Genomic DNA, 25238 nt, shown 5'->3' on the forward strand with positions numbered 1-25238 from the left:
TTGCTCAGTGTTGAGACTTATTACTCTTAGTACTTTTTCTTCCCAGATGGCCCGGTATATATAGGTTGGCTGTTATCACCGGATTATGTTACAAGCTCGACGTGTAAGTCGCGCACAGCGAGTAACACACCGGACAGCTGTTCGTTAGACTCTTCCGTCGCTTTCCGATTTTATCGCAATATTTATACAGAAATCTGTTGTTTGGTTCGACCAATCGTGTTCCTGCAGTTTTGTGATACAGAATATCAACATTATAAAAATCCTGCTCGATGTCTGGCCTTCCAAAGCTGTATATTATATAGATCTCGTCAAATAATCGTGCATGTCGTTGCAGGCCTGACATGGAGCAGGTTTTTTATATTGTTGATGTTCTGGATCACACGCTAAACTAGCTCGATAACTTGACTTTTTATGAAATATACTAAACAAAAAGTATAATATTAGAACGGTCAAATTAACGAGCACAATTAAATAAGCAATTTGAGTTACAATAATATAATTAGTTAAGTAATACAATTAATTAGGGACGATGTTTTGGCTTTACTTAGCCTTCATCAGCCTATAAAGTACATATATGTAGTAATTAAAATTTCATTTTGTTTCAATTATCTGAAGATTATTCCCTAAATTCTCTTTTTTTTATAAAAAAACATCGTGTGTCGCATACCGTCTGTGATTCTTTAGATGGCGAACGTGGTCCCTAATTAATTGTATTACTTAACTAATTATATTATTGTAACTCAAATTGCTTACTTAATTGTGCTCGTTAATTTGACCGTTCTAATATTATACTTTTTGTTTATTCAAAATACGAGCGGTTTCCTAAGATTTTTATTATGAAATATACTAAGTTAGTTTTTGAATTTTATTACGTAATTAAAATATATATCGCAATTTAAATACGACGGTCGAGACGTAAATCCTCGAAGATCGATTCAAATAAATGGTATTTTTAATATTATAAAATTTGTCCAAACAAATTAATTTATAATCCGTAGACAAATGAGAAAAAAATTTATTTTGTCAAAAATCTTGCACGCACACCCACAAGATTCTATTGCACCTTTGTGTGATGATGCGTCACTATCGCTGCTTCTCTTTCCTCTTGCGTTTGATCTTTATCGCCCCAACCCCATAACTCATGGCTACCGTCGCCCGTTCTCTCCACACGTTTCCTTATCGTTTCCTCGGATACGGTTTTTAAATCATAGGCCCAACCGATCTTCGCGCAGAAGTCGATGAAGGCTGTCGTGAAATTGAGCCTGTAATTGCCGAGTTCGGCCGCCTTATAATCCCAAGGAAATACGTGGTGGTAATTGTGCCATCCTTCACCGAGGGTGAGCATGGCAACACCTTTGTTCTCCGCTGGATTAATATGTCTATAACAAACAATAAAGCAATTGCCTATAATTGAACGCTAATTTTACTGCTCCAAAAATAAGTTCTTTACATAAGACTAATAAAGACTTAAGGAACAAAGAATAGAAACTTTGATTTTCTTCTCCAAAAATGAAGTTGAGAAAGTATAAAATTTGATTTAAAAAATACACTCGTACATTGTCTTAACCGATTGACACTTACCTGTCGTAAGGTTTGTTGCCAAACATATGAGCCGCGGAATTTACCAGCCATGTTATATGTAACGTCAAAATATGACGGAATACGGTCGGAATAAAGTAAGCATTTGTCCATGTCTCGCCCCAAAACACGACCGGAATGACGGTTGGTAAAATAAAGCAGAGCAATAGCACCAGTATGTTATAATATCTAAAATAACAAATAATAATTTATTAAAAAAAGGACGCTTGTCGTAGAATCTATCTGGGAGTCGATCATGTAACATTTTCCCTAGGGCGGAAACGTAAAAAGTGAAAAGTTTCACGTGAACTGCATGATCATGTACGATTTCACGGGATCACTCATGAGCGGAAATATGAACTTTTTCACGTGAACTTTTTCGCCATCAGCCTTGGTGGCAAAAAGGTGAAAATTTAGGGAATTAATAAATGTACTTCGGAATTAGAATGCAAATGTGATAACAGTTTTACTAGTATTGAAGAAATTAAATCTCTTTGGTATGATATTGCATTAATTTACGTTAAAATTTGCATAAATGAAAAACTAAAACAAGTTAATTTTGAAAAGCACAGTTTATATTAAATTACAAATTTTTAATATTAGATTACAACATAATAAAGTAATTAGTACACTATAAATCATTAAAAATAAATAATATTATATTTGTAAATTAAGTTTATGCAACATAACTAAAAAACATGTTTATTCAGGAATATATTATATCTCTTTACAATTTTTTTTTTACATAAATAAATTTTTAACTTGGAAAAAAAATGCCGCTGAAGCGATTAGAAATCAATAAAATAAAAATAGAAAAGTATGAACCAAGACAAATGTATGTGCTTCAGTAACAATTAAATCTTGAAATTTATAAAATATTTTATATTTATTATTTAATTTTTTTAACTAGTAAAAAGATGAATTTTGAAACCCAAACTAAACTTTGGCGTATTTAATCAAATACAAAATATTTTTGCGTGAAAAAATTCACGTAAATTCTCTATAAGTGAAAAATGAAAAGTGAGGAGTAAAACGTGAAAAGGTTCACGTGAAATTACATGATTGACCCCCTGGAATGGTGAAATATCATGATATCTCGTATAATTCGCGTTAAATTCTAAAAGCATCCGTTAAAATTATTTTGTTACAATTTATTTAGACATTATAGAATTATTACTGGTCATTTGTATTCGTATTTTTATAAGATTGACTTTTAGTTTTGTAGGTAGCAGAAATTTTTACAGGTGTACACTCTCTATATAATTTTGAAAAGTATCCCACATAACAAAACTTGATCCCAGGGATATCCTGCGGATATATGTCAAGGGATTTCTAATATCCTAAGGATGTGCTTAGATAAACTTAAGAGGTCCTAAGGATATCCTGTGGATGTCTCAATATCCGCTATGTAGAGCCCTAGGATATCGTAATTCAGATATCTTCAGGATGTCTTTGGATAATCAAATTTGATCCTGAGAATGTCCAATGGATGTCTTAAAATAACTTTTAGGACTTTCTAATTCTATGAATTTTTCCGAAATATTTACCTAAATATTATTGCACCACATAATTCCAATGAACAAAACAATATTTTTGTAACATTTTAAAAAACATTTTTCGCAAAAAAAAATCTTGGGAATTTTTTTTCGGAAATTCCCAAGCGGTCACCCATCCAAGTTGTGACCGCGGTGAACGATGCTCGACTTCTACGACTGCTGCGAACTGGATCCCTCGTGATGATCTGTGAACACTTTATGCTAATACATTTATACAGGGTACGAGAAAAGTTCCGGGACGGCGAAATATCTCGAAAACTAAGCATTTTAGGAAAAAGTGTTTCAGACAAAAGTTGTAGGGTTTAAAAAGATCTATTTACTGATCTTATCAGTTTGACCTTGGATGGCGTCGCCAAGGTCAGATCGAAATTACATTAACTTTTTTAAATGGAACACCTAACTTTTTATTGCATATTCTTGTAGCTTATCTCGAGACCTTTCCAAAACATTACAAGAAAGTTTATTTTCGTTGAGTACTTTCCGAGTTGTGAGGCTTGAAAGCTACAGTGTACTGTAGTGTGGGTCCAGCCAGTTAAGGCAAGAGTGGCGTGTGAGTCCGGCCAGTTAAGGCAAGTGTGGCGTGTGTCCGGCCAGTTAAGGGAAGTGTGGCGTGTGTCCGGCCAGTTAAGGCAAGTGTGGCGTGTGTCCGGCCAGTTAAGGCAAGAGTGGCTGGACCCACACTACAGTACACTGTAGCTTTCAAGCCTCACAACTCGAAAAGTACTCAACGAAAATAAACTTTCTTGTAATGTTTTGGAAAGGTCTCGAGATAAGCTACAAGAATATGCAATAAAAAGTTAGGTGTTCCATTTAAAAAAGTTAATGTAATTTCGATCTGACCTTGGCGACGCCATCCAAGGTCAAACTGATAAGATCAGTAAATAGATCTTTTTAAACCCTACAACTTTTGTCTGAAACACTTTTTCCTAAAATGCTTAGTTTTCGAGATATTTCGCCGTCCCGGAACTTTTCTCGCACCCTGTATAACTGATAGATTAGGTGAATATATATTATTAAAAAGATGAACTGTATAATTAAAGCATATTTATATAAATTTTATTTATATAAATATATATAAAATTATAATTTTTATGTGATTTTTACAAATGCAAAATAGCATCTGAAATAACTTCTGTTATTTGTTTAAATAAGAATGCAACTAGAAATATATGCCAATATAATACAATAATTAAATTAAATATAAAAAAATTATTAAAAAAACATTTAAAAAACATTTAGAAATATTGTTTGCTCATTGGGATGTAAATCGAGGTTTTTTCATCCATGGACTTATTTTGTCTATCGATAATATTTATGTTTCTCAATAGTACTGTGTTTAAGATAGAAATTTCGAACTTTCAAATCAAAAAAGCAAAAGCACAAGTTTTAAATAGTTAATATATGCTATTCAAAAACTTAAGTATTTACATATAGCTCAATGAAATAGTCCCGCAGATGAAAAAATCATAGGGGTTATCAAAATCATACGCGTTTGACATGTTTATAATCCAGACAGCAAATCTCGTAGGGACGTCTTAAGGACGTCCATGAGATGTTGTAACGCTCTAAACCTATCCTATTCACGTCCCTGGACATTCAGAACGGATTCAGGATCATCCTGAGAACGTTTTGTGCTGTTAGGATTTATATATTATTAGTAATAAAAAAATTTTTTTCTCAGATCAGAATAAGATATACTAAAGACTTTAATGGCAATTACAAATGTCTTAAGGACATCCTATGGATGATTTTACATTTTGGATCAGAATAGGATCAATCCAATCAAAATAGAATATCCTGATGAGATTCATTGCTATGTGGGATGTTACATATTAATTTTTTAACTTTTACCTTAGAAACCTTAGGCTTGTTTTCTATTCCTGCATTAGACTTGCACTGGAACGTTCCTTCTTGCTTTCGCTAACTTTGAAACATCTATCTATTTCATTTTAAGTGTACACTTATTTAGAGAGTTCAGGAACAGAAAACAAACGGCTTGAATGTGAATTTCAAATAATATTATTAAATTTTTACGACCGACTGCTGCCAACCTTTGGTTGGCAAAAAACGGAGGGAACCGTTTCGCCGAAACCTTTAGGCTTGTTTTCTATTCCTGCACTAGACTGCACTGAAACGTTCCTTCTTGCTTTCACTAACTTTCGAATATATATCTATTTTATTTTAAGTGCACTAATTCAGGAAGTTCAGGAAAACAAACGGTTTGTTACCTTAGTTCTCAATAACTACAACATGATATGATATCAACTCTCACACATAAACTTCTTATTTACCAAGCTTGGTTTAAAGAGTATAATTATCATTAATTGTTCTATTTAAAAAAAAATAGATAAATGGTATTATTCGTTTACACGTTCTCTCATTAGTTATCAATGAAGTTAGCTAGATATTATTGTATTATGAAGTTAGCTTATTGTAGATATTGTATAGTCGAGAGCTAAAAAGTTGTAACACATTTTCTTTGATTGTTTTTGAAATGTAGACTTGCTCATCAAACGGCGAAAGTCATTGGTTCTTACCTGTGGATCCAACCAATTAAGCATCAAACTATCTACCATCAAAGAAAATGTGTTGCAACCTTTTAGCTCACGACTATATAATGTTTATTAGAAGTAAAAAAATTACTTTAACAAGTTTTAAATTTTATTTAAAAAAATATTTAAGCCATAACGTTATCAAAAAATTTTTTGTTTAATAAAATATGTTTTATGAAATATTCGTAAAATCTTATTTTGTGGCAAACTGTTTTGTGTATAAAATCTACGGAAAATCATTAATTTATATATATTTTATAAATAAAAGTAACTTTCATGACATTAGTTGTTAGTATTCTACGATCCCCCTGCTATTTCACATGCACCCTTTTTTCCTTCTTCAGTAAATTGCAAATTATGTTTGTTGTACATAGTCAATAAACTTTTACTTGTAAGAAGAATGATAGAACTCTATGGTTAGTAAATTGAGTTGATTAAAATTGTGTCGCGTAAATATTTACTGAGATATTGTCAAAAAACAAATCAGTATTCCACAACTCCCTTCTTTCCTCTATAGATATTTGTTTAACGAAACATTATTTCGACTAATATTGACACGTACTTCTTTTGGAATGCTAATATTGGATTGCTTTCAAGATCGCTTATGTCAATTTCTTTGCCTTTTTTCTTGACTTCTGAATGTTTCCTGCAAACCAGCCAGCCCACATGTGCGAAGAAGAAACCTCTTTTAGCATTATGCGGATCGGCGTCAGTTTCACTGTATTTGTGGTGAACCCTATGATCTCTGGACCAATGGATCACATCGAACTAGATTCAACAAACTTATATTTTAATAGATACTAATATAGAACGTCCTAATTATTAATTTAATCGCACATTTAAAAAATATTATCTGCTCATTGAGGTGGCAAAAATTTAAAAACACGGATTGTACGAGGGCGGTCCGATAAGTACTTAGCCTCACTGCCCAATGGTGCCAGTATCGCAAGAGAGATTTACTATCGTATAGTACATTCTCGTAGACGGCTACTGTCAAAATTTCAGCTGAATCGGACTCATAGTTTTGTTTTGATCGCGTGTGGAAGCGGGCGTGTCCGCGGATTTTAGAAAAATGGAAAAAGAGCAATATCGGTCGGTGATTCAATTCTTGTTTTTGGAAGGGAAATCGCGCAGCAAAATCAAAGAACGCTTGGATGCTGTGTACGATGACTCTTCTCCTTCGATGGCGACCGTCAAAAATTGGTTTAATGAGTTTCAACGTGGTCGCACGTCGGTTTTTGATGAGCCACGCCCAGGTGCCTCGAAAATGGCTACGACGGAGGATAACGTGACAAAAATCCACGATCTCGTATTGGCAGACCGCCGATTGAAGGTGCGCGAGATAGCTGAAACAGTAGGCATCTCAAAAGACCGCGTGGGTCATATCCTGCATGAAATTTTGGGCATGAGAAAGCTGTCGGCGCGATGGGTGCCGCGTTTGCTCACTCCGGACAACAAGCGCAACCGTGAGACCACTTCAGAGCAGTGTTTGACGCTGTTTAGCGCAATCCGAAGGAGTTTCTGCGTCGTTTCGTAACCGTCGACGAAACATGGATCCATTGGTACACACCAGAGACCAAGGAACAGTTGAAACAGTGGACTTCACCTGGCAAACATGCTCCGAAGAAGGCGAAGACTGTCCTATCGGCCGGAAAGGTGATGGTCACCGTTTTCTGAGATTCACAAGGTGTGATCTACATCGACTACCTGGAGAAGGCAAAACGGTCACAGGGCTCTACTATGCCGAATTATTGGGCCGATTCGACACCAAATTACAGAAAAAACGGCCTCATTTGGCGAAGAAAAAAGTGCTTTTCCACCATGACAACGCACCGGCTCACACCTCTGCCGTCGCCACGGCCAAATTGGTCGAATTGCACTACGAACTGCTGCCCCATCCACCGTATTCTCCAGATTTGGCCCCGCGCGACTTTTTTTGTTTCCAAACTTGAAAAAGTCACTCGCCGGGCAGAAATTTGAGTCGAATGAGGAGGTCATCGCCGCCACGGAAGCCTACTTTGCAGACCTCGAGAAAACGTATTTTTCAGATGGGTTAAAGAAGCTGGAGCATCGCTGAGTCAAGTGTATCGAGCTAAAAGGAGACTATGTTGAGAAATAAATCGCCACTTTTCCAAAATTTTCGTTTTTCTTTTGTAGGCTAAGTACTTATCGGACTGCCCTCGTAAAGATATTTTTATCGTGAACTTATAATTAGTTCAAAGTACACCTCGATGTCAGTCAGTCATCATATTGACGCCGGTACTTATTGAACATATTGTAATTGCATTTTAGCGCTAATCAAATAAAATATACCTATACATTTTTAAATTTAGATAATTAAATTTTTTTATAAACTAGGCCAACTACGTTTTTATTAGACAGACTGTGTATCGCGATAATTAAAAAATACCGGAAATTTACGTTCATGTCTACTTCCACCTTTTATATTCTCAATCTTATAAGAACAAATACATTTTTTCTTAACAAAAGATCATTTATTTGGCCAACATTTAAGGACGCGTTGGATCGTTATTTTTTCATTTCTTACACGCGACGCGTGTTTTATGCTTACATCGATTGTATTTATTATATCTCACTAGCTGCAGGAAAAAATCGATTTTTTCTTGTTCAATTGATTGTTATATCGTAAATATTAATAAATCTTATCAATCTTCGATCAAACTCTTAGTGTTAAAATCCGTCGTGAGAAAACTAATTATGTATTATTAGAGGATTTTATTTTTCACGAAAATTCTTATTTATTAACTGCTCTTTAGTTTCTGTGAAACCTACTTACCTGAAACGCTATAGTGCTCATAATAACAAGCAGCAGCTGGAGAGGCCACTTGGCTTTATAAGATCGGTGTGCCCACAGTCGATGATTTCCAGCTGTGATTCCCATCAAGCTGATTTCAGATAAGAAAATTACTGCAATCAAGAAAATCATATTGGTACACTCAGGGGTCTTGCGTCGATTTGCTTCGATAATCATCAATTCTTATTGAATTACTTAATAACGAATTACATTACAAGAAATATGATTAATAACTCAGAACAGAAAATTTATTCGTAATAGAATGTTGCGTAAGCAGAATGTAATTTATATTATCTTTATCTAGATGATTTTAATTAAGACCCTTAACTACCTACCACCAGTTTTTGTCACACAACCACCTACCCTGCATTCAGTGGACGCGGGAGTAAAATTACTTTCGTTTGTGAAATTTTTTAAGTAAGGGTTTGCTATTGATTTAAAAATAGTTTAAAGACATATTAAATTATTTATTAGAAAGAGAAAAACACATTAAAAAACAATATTTTTTAAAATCTCAAAGAGTGTTTAACATCTCTTATTTTAGGCTTACAAATTAACATATTTGGAAAATGAGATCTACAAAAATAATCTTAAAGAATAGGAACTTTTTTATACATTTTTTAAATTATTAAGTAATCATCAAACATTGCAAAAAAAATTTTTTTTGCTATAATTAACATTTAAATAAAATTGCAGGCATTTAAGTTATAGTTTTTTACGACAGTCAATGCACAACTTGTTTAAACATTCAAGGCAAATTAGTGTCTTGCATTCGAAACACATGTATTGTGTTCTCCGTCTCTTTTTATAGTCGCAAGTTGAACAGTTTTTTCGAAACGCCAATCTTTCTTTAGCACCGCTGCTACTTGGAATTGCTGATGAGTGGTTTCCTCGTTAAAGTAGAGAAATCATCGAAGCGAGATTTTGATATCTTGTTACACTTTTATATTTTTTCAACAGCTCACCACTCCATGAATAGTCTGGTGAACTGTTCAGCTAATCTTTTGATGAACTTAAACCTGCTTTCAATCTTTTGCTTGAGTTTGTGCAGATAAGCTTGAGCTCACGACGTAGCAGTTTGAGGCCGAATTGTCAAGCAATCTGTAAAATACTGCCAAAGGCCATCTGCGAGTGTGACGATCTGTGGAGTAATTGGAGCATCTTTGGTCGAGTAAGTCCACTCCAATTTTAGTTTGGTTATAAAAAAGTATTATTTCTGATTTTTTGATGGTTTGGTCAACATTTGGCATGTGGTGCATACTTGACAGGGTGATCACTGCTTTATTTGATTTTGGCACATATGAAGATATAGTGATATCTTTTGTAAATCCTAAAATAGTTGACTCAACGTCTCGTCGACAAACTGGCAAAAATTCTAGATGTATTTCTCTTTGATTTTTTTTCAAAGTTCCTACAACCGTTAGCTGTTTCTTTTTCAGTAGCTCTAGCAGCTCAATAGAAGTGCACCAATTATCAGTTGTTACGTTTTGGTTAGATCCTTCTATTGAAGATATGAGGTGCATTACAGCTTGCGTCGGTTTCTTTAGACGATGACATTCAAATGGTAAGTTTAGCTTATTAGATTTTCTTCCTAGATATATATAAACATTGAGCAGATATCCCTTGCATCTGTAAGACATTGAATTTTTATGCCATATTTTGCCGGTTTCTTTGGCATGTACATTTTAAATCGGCATCTTCCTCGAAACGCCAGCAACATTTCATCAATACATACACAATGCTAATAGCATAAATAGCTTGACACCGCTCTATGAAAGAATTAAAGAGCTCAGCAAAAGATGCGGATGCATCGTTTTTTCGACGTGCTGGTCTGGTCACTGCATCATCAAAACGAATAATTTTTAGTAACACTTCAAACCGGTTCTTGCTCATTCAACGGTATATTTCCCTTCCAGTACCGTTAGTACTGCATCATGATGTACCAAAATATGTGTGTGCGCGCAGCTTATCTTTAATTTTTCTTCAAAACCCAAATAGTACTGTTTTTGTATTTTAACAGAAAAAATTTTTTATGCTAACTCTTGTGGTAATTACGTTGTGGCGACCGTTCGCCATTTGCCCAACCGAAAATTCAAAAATAATATTATTCAGAGAAACAAATAATTTATTCGGTAGTAAGATAAACATGCGTAAGTAACAAGCAACCCGACAGAAGGATATACAGAGTAGAAAAGATTTGCAAACAAAAGAAATAATAAACAGCTTCGAATTTGCGGACCAAACGGTTATTCGGAGCTTATATAAAGCGGGCGAGAGAAGAAACGCGCTCTCTCGCCAAGTATCCTCTAGCCTCAACACGTATCTTGTAACTCGGGCGTCTTATAAGAAAACCGAACGGTTGATATTAAACTGTTAGAAAGCTCACTCGAGTTCTTAATTAATTTCTTTATTACTACATACACCTACAGACATTATATCCCAAATCGTTTAACTTTAAATCTACAAAATTAAATCTGCTAATTCTACAAAATCGAAGCATTACAATGTACTTTGTATTCTCCTTGAAAAATTTTCCTATTTTAATCCAAGTGGTACGTATTCAAAAAAATGTGTGAAATCTTTAAATTGCGCCAATTATAAAGAGCATATATTATTTTGAAATAACTGTTGTATAATAAACGCATCTCAAATTTTTATTTTTCTTTTTTTAAAACCCAAGTTGTAATATTTTTGTATTTTAACAAAAAAATTTTTCTATACTAACCCAGTACAAAATCAATTTAATCCAAGTGGTGACATTATTAATTTTTTCTAAAACAAAATTCAAGTAGTACTTATGTTTGTATTTCCATTGAAAAATCTTTTTGTTGCCCTTTGTTTCCGCCTCCCTCTCCTTTGATTCAGGCATAGCTTTTGAAGTGTCTTCCAGACTTTCTCCTTCCAGGCGCCTCATTCAAATCCTCCTGACAACCTTACAACTTTACAACCATTATACAGGGTGATTCAAAATAACCTATTGGTCCCGAAGCTGGCATATTCGTAATCGAATTCTAAGACGATTTTTCCTTTTGCAAAAATTTGTCCGGAGCTTAGTTTTCAAGTTACAATAAGAATTAGTTAGCGTATGACGGGTCAGGTACAAGTGGTAGACAGGGGCGGCGCGACTCACTGTTACACGCGGGTATTTCTGTGGGGCACCTCCTGCGCTCAAATGACTAACAAAAGTACATGGACAGCACATTCCTATTTAAACTCTCTCTCTCTCTCTCTCTCTCTCTCTCTCTCTCTCTCTCTCTCTCTCTCTCTCTCTCTCTCTCTTTCTCCTTTCCTTTTTGTGCGTTTTAAAAGTGCTACTTTTAACTTGCAAGTGTACATTTAAGTAATCTAATTTGCATTATATTTTATTATTCTCGGGCGTACATTTATTATAATAATGTAAACTTACTTGAAGATTTTACGGTCATCCCGATATTTGACGGCCGGATGACAGATCGAAATTTGACAAGTTAAATGTAACATAATTAAAGTGACAGAGAGAGAGAGAGAGAGAGAGAGAGAGAGAGAGAAAGAGAGAGAGAAAGACAGTTTAAATAGAAATGTGCTGTCCATGTACTTTTGTCAGTCATTTGAGCACAGGAGGTGCCCCACGGAAACACCCGCGTGTAACAGTGAGTCGTGCCGCCCCTGTCTACCACTTGTACCTGACCCGTCATACGCTAACTAATTCTTATTGTAACTTGAAAACTAAGCTTCGGACAAATTTTTGCAAAAGGAAAAATCGTCTCAGAATTCAATTACGAATATGCAAGCTTCGGGACCAATAGGTTATTTTGAATCACCCTGTATGTCTGGAACGGCTAAGAACAGAAACAAACATTTTGTCGCAACTCAAAATGCTCTAGGTTTCGCTATAATTGCGGTGGCAAAAAGTATTTCCGAAATATTAGAACTAGAAGAAAGTGAAATTTTTAGTAAATTGTTACAATATTTAGGAAATGCCAGAAAACTAATGGCAGGCTTACATTATCAATACTTGATTATGAGAAGAGCTTTTATTATCCCGGGTATTGATGAAAAATATAGAGATCTTCTAAAAAATCAGAAATAACATCCGATCTTGTTGGAAATGAATTGTTTAAAAGACTAAAACAAACAAAATCTCTAGGAAAAGTGGTAGAAGATCTTGCCCCACAACACCAGACAAAAAAATCTTTTAAACTAACGAATCAGGAAAACCGGAGGAGCTTGCCGAAAAAATCCAGGGGCTATTTTGCAGCAGGCTCAGAAGTCAAAGGGGCCCTAAAGGTCGCTACAATACAAGAACCATCAGAAGAACCCATACTAGAGTGACAAAAAGTCGACAAAATCAAGCCACTACAGACATTAGAGGTAAGAAGAATAGCTGGACGACTAAATTTTTTTTTAAGAGAATGGAAACAATTTACAAAAAATAAGTTTGTTTTAAATTGCGTCAAGGGTTATTTAATCCTATTTGAAACACAACCTAGCCAAAACTCCGTGCCGAAGGCACCTTTATTACAAGGTTCTCAGACCTTGGAGGATGTTGGAAAAGAAATAGATAAACTTTTATTATTAGGAGCAGTCAGGCATTGTACGGTGGAAAATTTAAAATTTATATCATCTTATTTTTTAGTCCCAAAACCAGATGGAACTTTTAGATTTATTATAAATCTAAAGAAACTTAATAAATTTATAAAAACAAAACATTTTAAATTAGAGAATCATCGTACTGCAGCAAATTTAATCTCAAAAGAAAATTTTTTAGCAAAATTAGATTTAGAAAATGCTTATTTTTTAATTCCGATGGATAAAAACTCCTCAAAGTTTTTAAGAGGATGCTATACTGACGAAAATTACCGAACATTACAGTGTTCATTAATTTTTGAATTGCCCTGCCTGCACCAAACGTAACAAGCACGTCGCTGTGACGTGCTAACTCGTCGCATGTTACGTCTCAGCGACGTCTCAACTGGTGTTTGAAACGTAATTGAGACGTCGCTGAGACGTAACTAACATCCCCATTTCTGGTGACAGCGACGTTGTAATGACGTGTATTTTGTGACTTATGCACTAATTGTGACCTGAAAATTATCGACGAATTTTGAAAAATTAAGATTGGTTTTTACTGCATTATGTACGTAAAATACTTGCTAGATAAAATGTATAATAGTTTTACACTGAGAGAAGAGAATGATTGCAATTACCATAATTCAACTGTAATTTATGGTGGTTTTGGGTGCGATCTATAAATTATAGTAATTCTGAATTATAATATTCTATTTTTTATGTATGGTTACATCTATTATGTTTATAATGGTTCCAAATATTGGAAGTTTAAAAAGGTTAGTTTTAATCACATAGTAAATTAAAACATCTTCCACTTGATTTCATTTTCAAGGGAATTCATCAGAAAAATTATTCTACTCTAATAAAACATCGATGAAAAATCTTATAATGCTTCGCCTTTTATACCATTTATGTATTTTCTTTCTTACGAGAAAACGCCATAACAACCATCTAGTGACGGTTTCGTGTACTACTATACGCAGAGAAAAAAGTATTTGTGACTATGATTGCATGGTTAAGGAAATTATTATGAGAGATGCATCGGATAGTGATTTTTACCGGATAGCCGGATACCGCGATAGTATTTCCCAACTGTACATTACTCTACGTAACGTTTTCACAATTACGTATTAAATTTAATTACATTAAATGAAAAACATCATTTTTAAAAAGTGAAATGTTATTTATCTTTAAAATATAAGTCATAATACAAAAGAAAATTCAACAAACAGCTAATTAATTAAAACATTCAAATTATTTAGTTACGTCGCAGCGACGTGCACAAGACGTATCATATTTTCTGCGACTTTGTGATCAGAACAGCACGTCTCTGTTACGTCCGGTGCAGGCAGGGTGGCTTTACAGATCACAAAATCCTTTCGCAAAATAAAAGTACGCACCAAAACAAAGTCTGCTCTGGTAAATTTTATGAGAAAATCGATCAAAAAGCTAAAAATTCATTTATTTTCGACTCGTGGATCTGTCAACCAAGGTTAATTTTTGTTATTTACTGACGTTCTGTAGCTCGTATGTATAAAATGAGACCAGGGCGAACTTCAGAAAACTCTAACACAACACTGACTGTGTATCGTTTCAGTCAACAACCTAACAAAAAAGTTTAATAGGTGAACAGCTGTACGTGTCCAAATTTCGCTTAGCGCACGTAAACGATGGCAAGAAGAGCAGTGGCTGTAGTTGATAGGTCTTTTCGCAGATGGCGAAATAATCGAAAAACAAAGACAGATCTATGCGTTGGACAAAGAGCGATAGCCTGGTCTCCCTCGAAAAATAATCTGCAATGCCGACGTCGAGGAAGTTCTTCGGTCACTATAGCATCCTCTTAAGAGGATGCTAGTGACTATTTCGATTATTTCGCCATCTGCGAAAAGACCTATCAACTACAGCCACTGCTCTTCTTGCCATCGTTTACGTGCGCTAAGCGAAATTTGAACACGTACAGCTGTTCACCTATTAAACTTTTTTGTTAGGTTGTTGACTGAAACGATACACAGTCAGTGTTGTGTGTTAGAGTTTTCTGAAGTTCGCCCTGGTCTCATTTTATACATACGAGCTACAGAACGTCAGTAAATAACAAAAATTAACCTTGGTTGACAGATCCACGAGTCGAAAATAAATGAATTTTTAACTTTTTGATCGATTTTCTCATACAATTTACCAGAGCAGACTTTGTTTTGGTGCGTACTTTTATTTTACAAAAGGATTTTGTGATCTGTAAAGCCAATTCAAAAATTAATGAACACTGTAATGGTCGGTAATTTCCGTCAGTATAGCATCCTGTTAAGCAATGAGATATTGCAAGCATATTGTTAATTTATGTTCCTGCAAGGTCTCCGTAATATTGCATTGCAATCTGCAACATTGCAACATTGCTGCAATGTTGCTTCAATTTTCTGTGCTGTATGAAAAATATTAGATTTGGTGATCGTGAAATCGCAAAGCGTGAAACTTGTAATATAAGACACTCAAAAATCCCTATTTACTGCATATTCTGACTTCGAAAGCTTTCCAAAATGCTATAACGAAGTTTTTCATTGAGGACTTTTGAATTATGAGGCTTGAAAGTTATGGCTTTCAGCATTAGTACTGAGACTTTAAAATATCTCTAATAAAATTGATTTTGGAGAAAAATATTACATACAAAAGTTTTAGAGTATCAAAAGAGCTTTTTGTTTGGTCAACTAGATTTTGAGTCGGGAGCCTAATTTGAACCTAGTAATATCCAAGTCAATAAGACCAATTTCATATAAAAAAAACCTTTGTGTCTCAGAATAGGAACCCTTTTCTTTAATTAGCAAAATCGGCATTTTTGACAAAAAATTTCATATACAACAAACTATAACTATTATCAATTGCTAACTTTTGGCGATAAAACTTAAATATATTTACTATAATTTAATTATAAAAACAGGAGTTAATGGTATAAATTAAATAAATTGTAAGCTTTTGAAAAAAAGTATTTCATAATAGACATCTTTACCATAATGACTGCACCGCTAATTACGATAATAAATAAATTAGTCTAAACAAAATCAGAAAAAAATTTTCATCACTGGATATCGAAAGAGTTATGAATATGTGGAATTTGTTGTATTTTGACCGTTTTAATTAACATCCCGTTAATTGCTTGTGTTGAAGCTTTAGTATAAAGTAAATAGAGTCTGCTACAACAAATACATTAACGAGATAATATATTGATTGGATTTAATTGTATCGTAGCAAATAATGTGTGATTGATGGAATAATACTTTATGTGATTTTAATTTCTTCGTTAAATAAAAATATTATTTTATTATATAATTATTTTGTGATTAAATAAAGGATACGTTACGCCACGCAATAAAAATCATATCACTCACCAAATAAAATGGTAGCAAATTTGACAGATGTGAATAAAAGATAAACGCCGAAAAGGGCACCGAGATGTAGAAACGAGAAAAATATTACTCTTTTCCACTCAATGCGCCTAACATATTTAGATTTATCCTTCAGCTCTTCAACTACTTGCGGTTCGCCAAGAGTCTCATCTTCGAATAGTACTCCTGTTGATTTAATTGTTATATTCGGCGCCATTGTTGTGTAAAATCTGTTAACAGCTACATAACAAATTCCCATTATTTTTCATTAAAAATTTTAATAAGTAATTCTGTATTATTATATACATTGATTACATTGAATAAATGTTAAACTTTTTTTTATTTGCCTAAACTATTTATTATGCTGTCTCTCTTTAATTATTCATATTATTCTGAATACTTAACGTACTGCTACATTGAAATATAAGTAAGAAAAAATAAGATAAAATTTGCTTGTTTAATTCACATAATTTTAATTTCAAAATCTTACGAAATGACAAAAACAACTTAGAAAGCAGTTGACATTAAAATAGAAATACATCACGTCATCTTGCTATATTAATAAATACGATATACATATAATGAGTGTGTTCCGATAGATCTGTGGAAAGTATTCCTTTTATTTATAAAATTAAATTAGTAACGTTGTAACTAACTTTGATGCATTCCGTAATGGTACAATTGACTTCTGTGATTACTCCAGTTGCCTTGACTAGCAGAGTAGTTGTTTTAATTTTTTTTTTTTACTTCAATTATTTATAAAATAATTCTTATTGCGTATTATTTATTAAAATAGTATTCAATAATAAAAATTTTTATTGTAAAATAGGAAGTAAAGCTTAATAAGATTAATACTTCCAAAATAATTACATAAAGCTAAAAATCGTAAGTTTTGATTAATTATAATTTATCAATAATATATTAATAAATTAGATTAAATGTATTTGTGGGCACTAGTGCATAATAAAGTTTATTCTGTTCACATTAAGTAGTTGGAGAGTAACCTATAGGCTATTTAAATAAATAATACACAATAAGAATTATTTTATAAATAATTCTCATCACGTATTATTCAAATAAAAGAAATTAAAATAATCTCTCTGGTCAAGGCAATAAGATAATCACAAAATCAACTGTTCCTATTTACAACGCATCAAAGTTAATCACAGCGCTACCAACTTTAGTGCCTATTTCCACCGATGCAGATTAACTTTCATCTCAGTTTAACTTATAGTACATCCTTATTTTTTAATTTTAAATAGCTTTTGATGAAATATGATCTAAACTGCGAAGCTATCTTCTAAAAAATAAAGCCCTGTTTTTTAAAACTCTTCCACCAACTAATGGTTCTTGATTGTAAGAATTGTAAAAAAAAGAACTCGTAAGACGAATGATCCGGTTCCTTTCAATTAAGCTTTGGAATATTTTAGAGATTTCACCGATCAAAACTGAGAGGTTACATCAGCCGGCTGTCAAAACATAATTTACTAACATTACGATACATTCATGATTGCTGACGCAGCATCCGGTTATAATAGTCATGAGCGTAAAAACAACTAAGAACAAAACGTGAACCCTAGAATCAAACCCCAGGCATACCTGGCACAAACTGTACACCCAGTGTGTTTGATTCTGTCCATGGAGAAATTTTCCAAATTAAACATTCGCTATCTTTCTACATACTCGCAGCTCATGATTAATGTAACAACTAGAGCTTATTAGTCGTTACGCACGGGGGTAAAACTAATATAGCGGTTTCCGGTAACACGGAAAAAGTGGGGCCCACTTGAAAATGGGAGTTAAAATGACCAATCAGAAAATGCCTTGATGTAAGTTGGTAAGAGTGAGCATGTGCTCACTTGATTTTCGTATAGTAGCATTGATGAATTGGTCTCTCCGACAATGCAGAGCAACGGTTTATGCAGCTAGGTAATAACAATTAATGCAGAATCCGGTAAAGTTCAATACTAGAATTTCAAGACTACTGTTTATCGAGACCTCGGTAAACAGAAGCATTAAAATCCTAATAATGAACTTTATTGGTTCTGGCATAAGTTAATGGTTATTGCCTGCTTAAATAAGATTCTATGTTCTCTCTCCTGAAGACCCCCTTACTCCCTTCTACAGTTTATTTAATTTCCCACTTCACCACCAGATGGCAGTGTCTTGCTTTTTGTTTCCCATGTTAAGTACAGAGCGTACAGAGCTTTCATTTCTCATAGTATATGTTCTGTGTCGTTACGTTAATCATGAACTGCAAATATGTAGAAAGATAGCGACTTCTCAGTTTAGAAAATTTCTCCATTGACAGAATCAAACACGCTGGGTGTACACCCACGGTCATCGATTCTGTCCCTCGGAAAATTTTCCAAACTGAGAAGTCACCATCTTTCTACATACATGCAGTTCATGTTTAACGTAACGTCAGAGCTTACGGTCAGAGTCGTCAAACTCCCGTGTTATTTTTTCGTCTAGTATTTCAGCGCCATCTAATAGTTTACCCTCTATAAGTGTGAACTACAAGGTAAAACAGCATGAATAGTCGATAAAAATGCATGGCATTTTTACCCTTTTTTGTTATTAAAATTATAAAAATTATTAGTGAATCAGGTAAAATTAAAAACACGTAATAAATTTATAAATACATTTTATTTATATAGTATAATAATTCAAAAAGAAAAAGAATTAACGTATTCCTTAAAAAGAAATCTAACCAAAATCTTTATGAAAATTATGAGATAACATAATGCATTTTGTACAAACCAGCGACTTGGGTATGTCAATTTAAATATACTTGACTGTTTATATTTTTATTTAATTCGTGTAACTTTAGTCCTTTCTCTCTCTCTCTCTCTTAGGTAAAACTAAAAAAACTACTCTTAAAGCCCCACTGAGTATTTCCGGAATATTCTCTTTTCTGCGTCCTCGTTTCGCCTTGGCGTGTCATCGCGTGGGTTCTCCGTCGACAGGCTGTTATTACCATGCTGCAGTACCAAATGTAATAATATGTCCAGCTCTGCAAAAAGAAAACACAAATTAATAAAAATTTATGATCCAGACAGACACGTAATGTGTCATGGAAAACATGGAATATTTTGTAGTTTTCAACCAAATTATATTTGAAAATTTTGAATATCCTTCTTTGTATTCTCAAAATGACAAATTCATTAAGCTCTCAATTTTCTTTATTATTATTAAAGACAAAATTGTATTTTAAAAAATTGTATTTTATAACACAATTACGTAATCTGTTGCGAATTCTACCTACTTCTTAATCTCGTTGATTCATGAATCTCCATGTCCCAATTATCGCTGTCTCTGGTAGTTTTAATCATGGGCCAATTATCACTGTCTCTGGTAGCTTCGATCATGGGCCGATCCGATGTTAAAATCTCCGCTAAGTATTACGCTCACATTATATTTAGGATTCTGTCAACATATTCCAAGATTGTTAGTAAATTGTAATATATGTAACATATACTCTTAGATAAATCGTGCAATTTAACTTACCTTTCCTTTCCAAAGATACTATGCTGATTGTATATTTAATCATATAGACATTGGAACATTTATCTATATTCTAGATTCGGGTTTCATTTTCTTTCCATATTTGTTTGACATTCTCGCAGCTATTTTATACATGAAATTATCAGAGTGGACATTGATTTTTCGGCACAGAATATTATTCATAAATTTGCACCAAGCTTTGAGAAATTCTTCTGCGGTTATCAATATTAATGTTTCTTTTAAGTGTGTACATTGTACGGAACACGTAAGAAAACATTGATTTTCTAGAATTTTTCTTGTTTTTTCTAGTATTTTAATTTTATGGCATATCTCAGGAAATTGCTGCTCTAAAATTTCGATAGCCTTTTCAATTTCAATTAAAGTTTGTGCGTTTGTATGATTCTTGGCACATTTCTCACATTGCGCAACAAGTTCTTTGCGTCTAATAATGTCAATGATTTTTTTTTCGTTAAGTAATTTCTCATTTATATCACTTCTTGGTATTGCTGACTCATTACATTCTACTTCTTCATATTGTGTGTTTTCAGAATCGTTCATTTCTTTCATTGTCTGAGACAGATTCATCAAATGAGTCAAAGCCAATGTCGAGCCTTCTGTAGTATCTTTACAGTTAGCTCCGATGGAATGTTTGGAAGATAAATTACAAATAAGTAATGTTTTAAATCCACCTTCAAATTGTTCGCAACTTGGATTTCTGTTAGCAAATCCGTTGCTTCTTATCTGGCTGAAAAAATTTTCAGCCGGGTCTTGGTTCAAAAATTTTAAATTGAGCGATTCAAATTTAGCAGCACGAAGTGTTTTCCATATTTCTTGTGTGCCTTTCATAGTCCAAATCCAGTTTTTTAAATTAGGTGCAGTCTTACTAGGAATTTTTTTAGTCAGTTTTTCAACGTAACGCATATTTTTGATTTTTTTACAGGCTTCTTGCCAAAATGCACAGTGTCCACTAGTAGCCGTTATTATACTACTTAATCCTTGCTGATGTTTGCCATTGAATGAATCAAATAAATCATTCATAAATCTGACAAATTCGCAAGTTGTGGATGCACTTTTGGACATAATCATGTCTCCTTGTTGTGTTGGGACAACTCCTGCAACAAACAAAATACAGACAAAATTATTCTTAGATATTTTTGATATTATTTTAAAATTTACTTATAGTTATTTATTCATATACTTATTTACCTCCATTTACATTTAATATAACATCCATAAAATTTGACACTGTGCGACTAAATACTTGAGTTGCGTATTTAACCCTCATTTTGGGGATTAGCTTGGGAATAATGTGCTTCTCAGTTATTTTCTCCATTTGTCGGTATCTCATAAGAGAATTTTTATCAATGTCGTACGCTTTTTGAATATCATCCCAAGATGCGTATTTTTTGTTTAAAGCACACGATATTCTTGTGTCAGTATCTAAATCCTTTGTGAGAAGATTATTTCTGGTACCCTTTATCAAGTGTACGTAATCATACACAGGTATTACTTTATGGTTTTTTATCATAAAACTATTACCTGAAACAAACGAAAATATTCAAAGTCTTTATTACATATTAGAAACAAATTTAATAAAAATCATAAATATGGAGCGATATAAGTAATAGAAAAGTGTACATTGTCTTGTAAATTATGTACTTACTTGTAGGTAAATTCTTCATAATGCGAATTTTATTGGAATCAGAAATTAAACTGTTAATTGCAGCCATATTGGTACCACCCTGATCGCATACAACAGCCACAGGTATTAATCCCGATGCAGAAATGTTCACTAGCCATTGTTTCACGCATCGAATGAGTTGATGCGTTTTTGTAGTGCTCTCACAAAAACCGTATCCCAAAGGCATCTTGTTTCCAGATTTAAGACACCGAAGATAGAAAACTATAGCATGGTCAGCAATTTTTCTTGTTCTTCTCATTCCCCAGTCCTCAAAGCCAATGATTCGATCTTGCTTTTTATTGTAGTATAAAGCTGGTTGTAATGAAATTTCGTCCCAAATGAGAGCAACATATTTGTCTCTGCTGTCTTTCAGATCCAACGCTATTTGTTCCAGATACTTTACTATTAAACGAGTACATCCAGCTCTAATAGGAATGTTGTTCAGTTGTGAATTCAAGGTGGAAATAGATGGGCAACTTAAATATTTACTTAAAAAAGTATAGCATGCACGGGATCTCTTATATATATTTATGCAAAATATTTTATCCTCAATAGTATATCTTCGGGCCTGAAGAAAAAGATTTTATCAAACTGATCAAATTTATAATAAAACGTGTGTGTGTATACAAATTATAATAAAACATTATTAGGTAAAGGAACATGAAAGGATATTAGCTGTTATACTGAATGTTAAGTACCTGAACAGGAACGTCATTATTCCTTACAATCATATTGACGAATTTCTCTTTCACAGTATTACTTGCGTTTGTATGTGTGAAAGAAATTGTGCCTTTGTTTTTTTTATAATTTATTGCAAGACGCTTCAAGTCTCTATTTTTACGTCTCAATTTTACGTTCATAATATGCAATGACTTTGCTCTCGGACTGAGATGAACAACACGTGTAATATGTCGTAAATTTGGTCTTCTTCCTTTGGATGTATTTGCGAACTGTGTTTCCAAATTTTGTATCCTCTTCTCAAACATTTGGTTTAACGATGCTTGTTCATTTTGCAACAGACCGTCATGATGCACTAATAATTCATTGTGCTGTTGCAATGTTCTTTCCATGTCTATTACACGTTGACCAATGTGTGGTTGTTCAATTTGTGGTTGCTCAATCTGTGGCTGTTCACTTTGCGGCTGTTCAATATCTGCCTGTTCAATCTGTGGTGGTACGGATTGCACATTATTATCCGTTGCAATATTGTCCACATCATTATTTTCCATTATCAAAGCAGGTACTGCTGTTTTCAGCAGAAATCGGTTACGTTGAGAGCAGCTATAATCTTTCTCCGAGAAATGCTTATGGCATACTTTATATTTTTGCAATTCATTAGCACAATAATTCTGCAAGTCATACAATTTCAAATTTTTTATCCATGCTGAGCATCTTTCTGCATCTTTGGGAAATTTATGCGAAGGAACTTTAACACCTGACTTGCAGTTAGGAACGCAACAAGCTTTCACCATTTTTCTAAAGACAAAAGATATAAATTTTTTTATAAATAAACAATAAAAAAATCAATTAGTGCAGAAGAAGAATGGTTTTATATACTCTATATAATTTTCAATATATAATAAATTCAACAAAATTATGCATGATGACTTACCCAATTTTTTTCTGTATCTGGTTCCACAGCTATTAGTTATCCAAGTAGATATTAGGTATCTCCAAAATAAGATTCCCTGAAGAATCTTTGTACTCCAAGATCCAAAAATCTAAAGAATCAAATTCATATATTTCTTTTTAAACATATATGACTAAAATTAACATATGCATGAATAAAAATGTTAAAAATATGAAGAAATTTATGTATGAAAATACTAAAAATACTAAAAATCAACTAATAAATAATTAAGACATAATTCGCTCGTGTCAAAATCAACAAATACAAATATGTAACCTATTCTTTAAATTAATCCATTTGCTCATTTATACTTACCGATGTCGTTAACAATCGTTAATAATCGTTAACGCTCAATTCGATTCAGTCGATTTCAATACACCAGTAACTGCCAGGGCAATTAAAAACACCACGTTACACTGCACAACACAACACAACCGCACTGCACAATGATTCCAAACAATTCCAAATGATCCCAAATGATCCCGCATGGCACCGCATGGCCGGATACGTAGTTCACAATTATAGAGGGTAAACTATTAGATGGCGCTGAAATACTAGACGAAATTTTCCCATAAGAGTTCATTGGGCCTGCTTACGGTCGCGCCGGCCGCTTGTAACCGCATTTGACATAAAGGCGAAGTAACCTTTATGTCAAATGCAATAAATTTTCGGAAGTTAATCCGCAAACTCGAGTTTTGAAGATTAATAATTTCTTGTGTTGAAAAAAAAGATATAAATTAGAGATAAATTTTTAAAAACTATTAAACTATTATTAAATTATTGTATTGTTATTGTTCCAACGTCATTTAATTAATAATTTTTATGTTAATCATGAACTGCAAGTATGTAGAAAGATAGTGATTTCTTAGTTTGGAAAATTTTCCGAGGGACAGAATTAATAACCGTGGGTGTCCAATCGTAAGCTAAAAGCTTCAACACATTTTTTTAATGGTTTTTGGAATGTAGACTTGCTCATTAAACGGCGAACGTAATTGGTTCTTACCTGTGGATCTAACCAATTACGTTCGCCGATCGATGAGCAAGTCTACATTCCAAAAATCACCAAAGAAAATATGTTGCAACTTTTTAGCTCACGACTGTACATATATGAGCGCTGGCCGATATGTTGTTAGTTGCATCTGCAACTTCACCGTATGTCTGTTTAAAGGACGGCGCTGTTTGGATTAGCTTTACTTAATAATTACTGCTTTATTAAGTATTATAGAAAAAAATGGCTCAGGATTCAGTTTTTAGCAAGGAATAATACTACGTTAGTGGACGCTTTTTAAGGTACAGCCTATATACTAAAATCCTTTATATTTTGTCTAAAAAGTAAGATATCGAAATTTAAAGAAATGCATTTTATAGAGAATGAACATTACATATTTATGACTTCTTAACAGAATTTCAAGATAACATTGATTTTTTTTACAAAAAAATTTCAAATATTGCAAAAAAGCCTTTTTGCATATTAAACCTCAATTATTTCGGAAATTTAACGTGCTCGTAAAAATTGACTTGCGGTATCATTTTCAATACTCAAAATTCTATAAGAAATATCTTGTGCCGTTAGGATACGATAGTATAATGATTGGCACAAGCGTAATGCTCGGCGTTCATGCACTTAGCGCACTGATTGCGAGTCAAACCTAAGCTCGAGAACGCCAGGATTAGCCAGGATCACAATCTTAAGGAGGAATAAGTCCGTTTGAAAGCGTTAGAGTATATATTTATGTAATTGACTTGCTCACAATTCTGGTAGTGTGCGTCACTTGGTGTCACTTGGTCGGAATCTCTTGAAGAGTTTGTATTGCTACTTAGATTGCGATGCCTTGTGCTGATTGTATTGCTAAGTCGAGATGTTACGTATTATTCGTATTACTGACTTCTTCGCTGATACTTCGCAGTAGTGCAGTATTGCTCTTTGCAGCTTGAGTCACAGGCGATCGTTTAAATGTGCAGCGATTACGAAAGGTTAATTACGCTTGCCATCGATC

At 33.5% G+C, this 25238-nt stretch overlaps 2 protein-coding genes across 4 annotated transcripts; both read right to left on the bottom strand.

Annotated features, from left to right (window-relative positions):
* Window positions 1–851: 851 nt before the first annotated feature.
* On the bottom strand, window positions 852–25238 carry LOC105197000 (acyl-CoA Delta(11) desaturase). Of its 3 annotated transcripts, XM_039449510.1 has the most exons (6): window positions 24993–25238; window positions 16427–16663; window positions 8484–8614; window positions 6249–6454; window positions 1582–1767; window positions 852–1379 (listed from the first exon to the last, which is right to left on the bottom strand). In XM_039449510.1, exons 2-6 carry the CDS (start codon window positions 16638–16640, stop codon window positions 1055–1057), a joined length of 1062 nt encoding a protein of 353 aa, XP_039305444.1. In that variant the 5' UTR covers window positions 16641–16663; window positions 24993–25238; the 3' UTR covers window positions 852–1054. The 3 variants fall into 3 exon arrangements, with proteins under 3 accessions (XP_039305444.1, XP_039305445.1, XP_039305446.1); XM_039449511.1 differs by lacking the exon at window positions 16427–16663 and having other exon boundaries at window positions 24993–25183; XM_039449512.1 differs by lacking the exons at window positions 16427–16663; window positions 24993–25238 and adding an exon at window positions 8837–8944.
* LOC120357828 lies at window positions 19054–23951 on the bottom strand. The gene is made up of 8 exons (XM_039449489.1): window positions 23557–23951; window positions 23224–23332; window positions 22310–23087; window positions 21594–22179; window positions 21137–21469; window positions 19934–21042; window positions 19692–19852; window positions 19054–19439 (listed from the first exon to the last, which is right to left on the bottom strand). Exons 3-6 carry the CDS (start codon window positions 23081–23083, stop codon window positions 19997–19999), a joined length of 2739 nt encoding a protein of 912 aa, XP_039305423.1. The 5' UTR covers window positions 23084–23087; window positions 23224–23332; window positions 23557–23951; the 3' UTR covers window positions 19054–19439; window positions 19692–19852; window positions 19934–19996.

This window comes from Solenopsis invicta, chromosome 5 (genome assembly GCF_016802725.1).
Source record: "Solenopsis invicta isolate M01_SB chromosome 5, UNIL_Sinv_3.0, whole genome shotgun sequence".
Classification (NCBI taxonomy): Eukaryota; Metazoa; Arthropoda; class Insecta; order Hymenoptera; family Formicidae; genus Solenopsis; species Solenopsis invicta.

Bases quoted from the DNA above. Each gene is read 5' to 3' on its own strand.
- LOC105197000 (XM_039449510.1), bottom strand. From the start codon at position 16,640: ATGGCGCCGAATATAACAATTAAATCAACAGGAGTACTATTCGAAGAT. The intron at 6,455-8,483 runs GTAAGTAGGTTT...TGTTGAATCTAG, and splicing joins TGAGCACTATAGCGTTTCAG to TTCGATGTGATCCATTGGTC. The intron at 1,380-1,581 runs GTAAGTGTCAAT...TGTTTGTTATAG, and splicing joins GGCAACAAACCTTACGACAG to ACATATTAATCCAGCGGAGA.
- LOC120357828 (XM_039449489.1), bottom strand. From the start codon at position 23,083: ATGGTGAAAGCTTGTTGCGTTCCTAACTGCAAGTCAGGTGTTAAAGTT. The intron at 22,180-22,309 runs GTACTTAACATT...CTTTTTCTTCAG, and splicing joins ATAATGACGTTCCTGTTCAG to GCCCGAAGATATACTATTGA. The intron at 21,470-21,593 runs GTAAGTACATAA...CGTTTGTTTCAG, and splicing joins TATGAAGAATTTACCTACAA to GTAATAGTTTTATGATAAAA.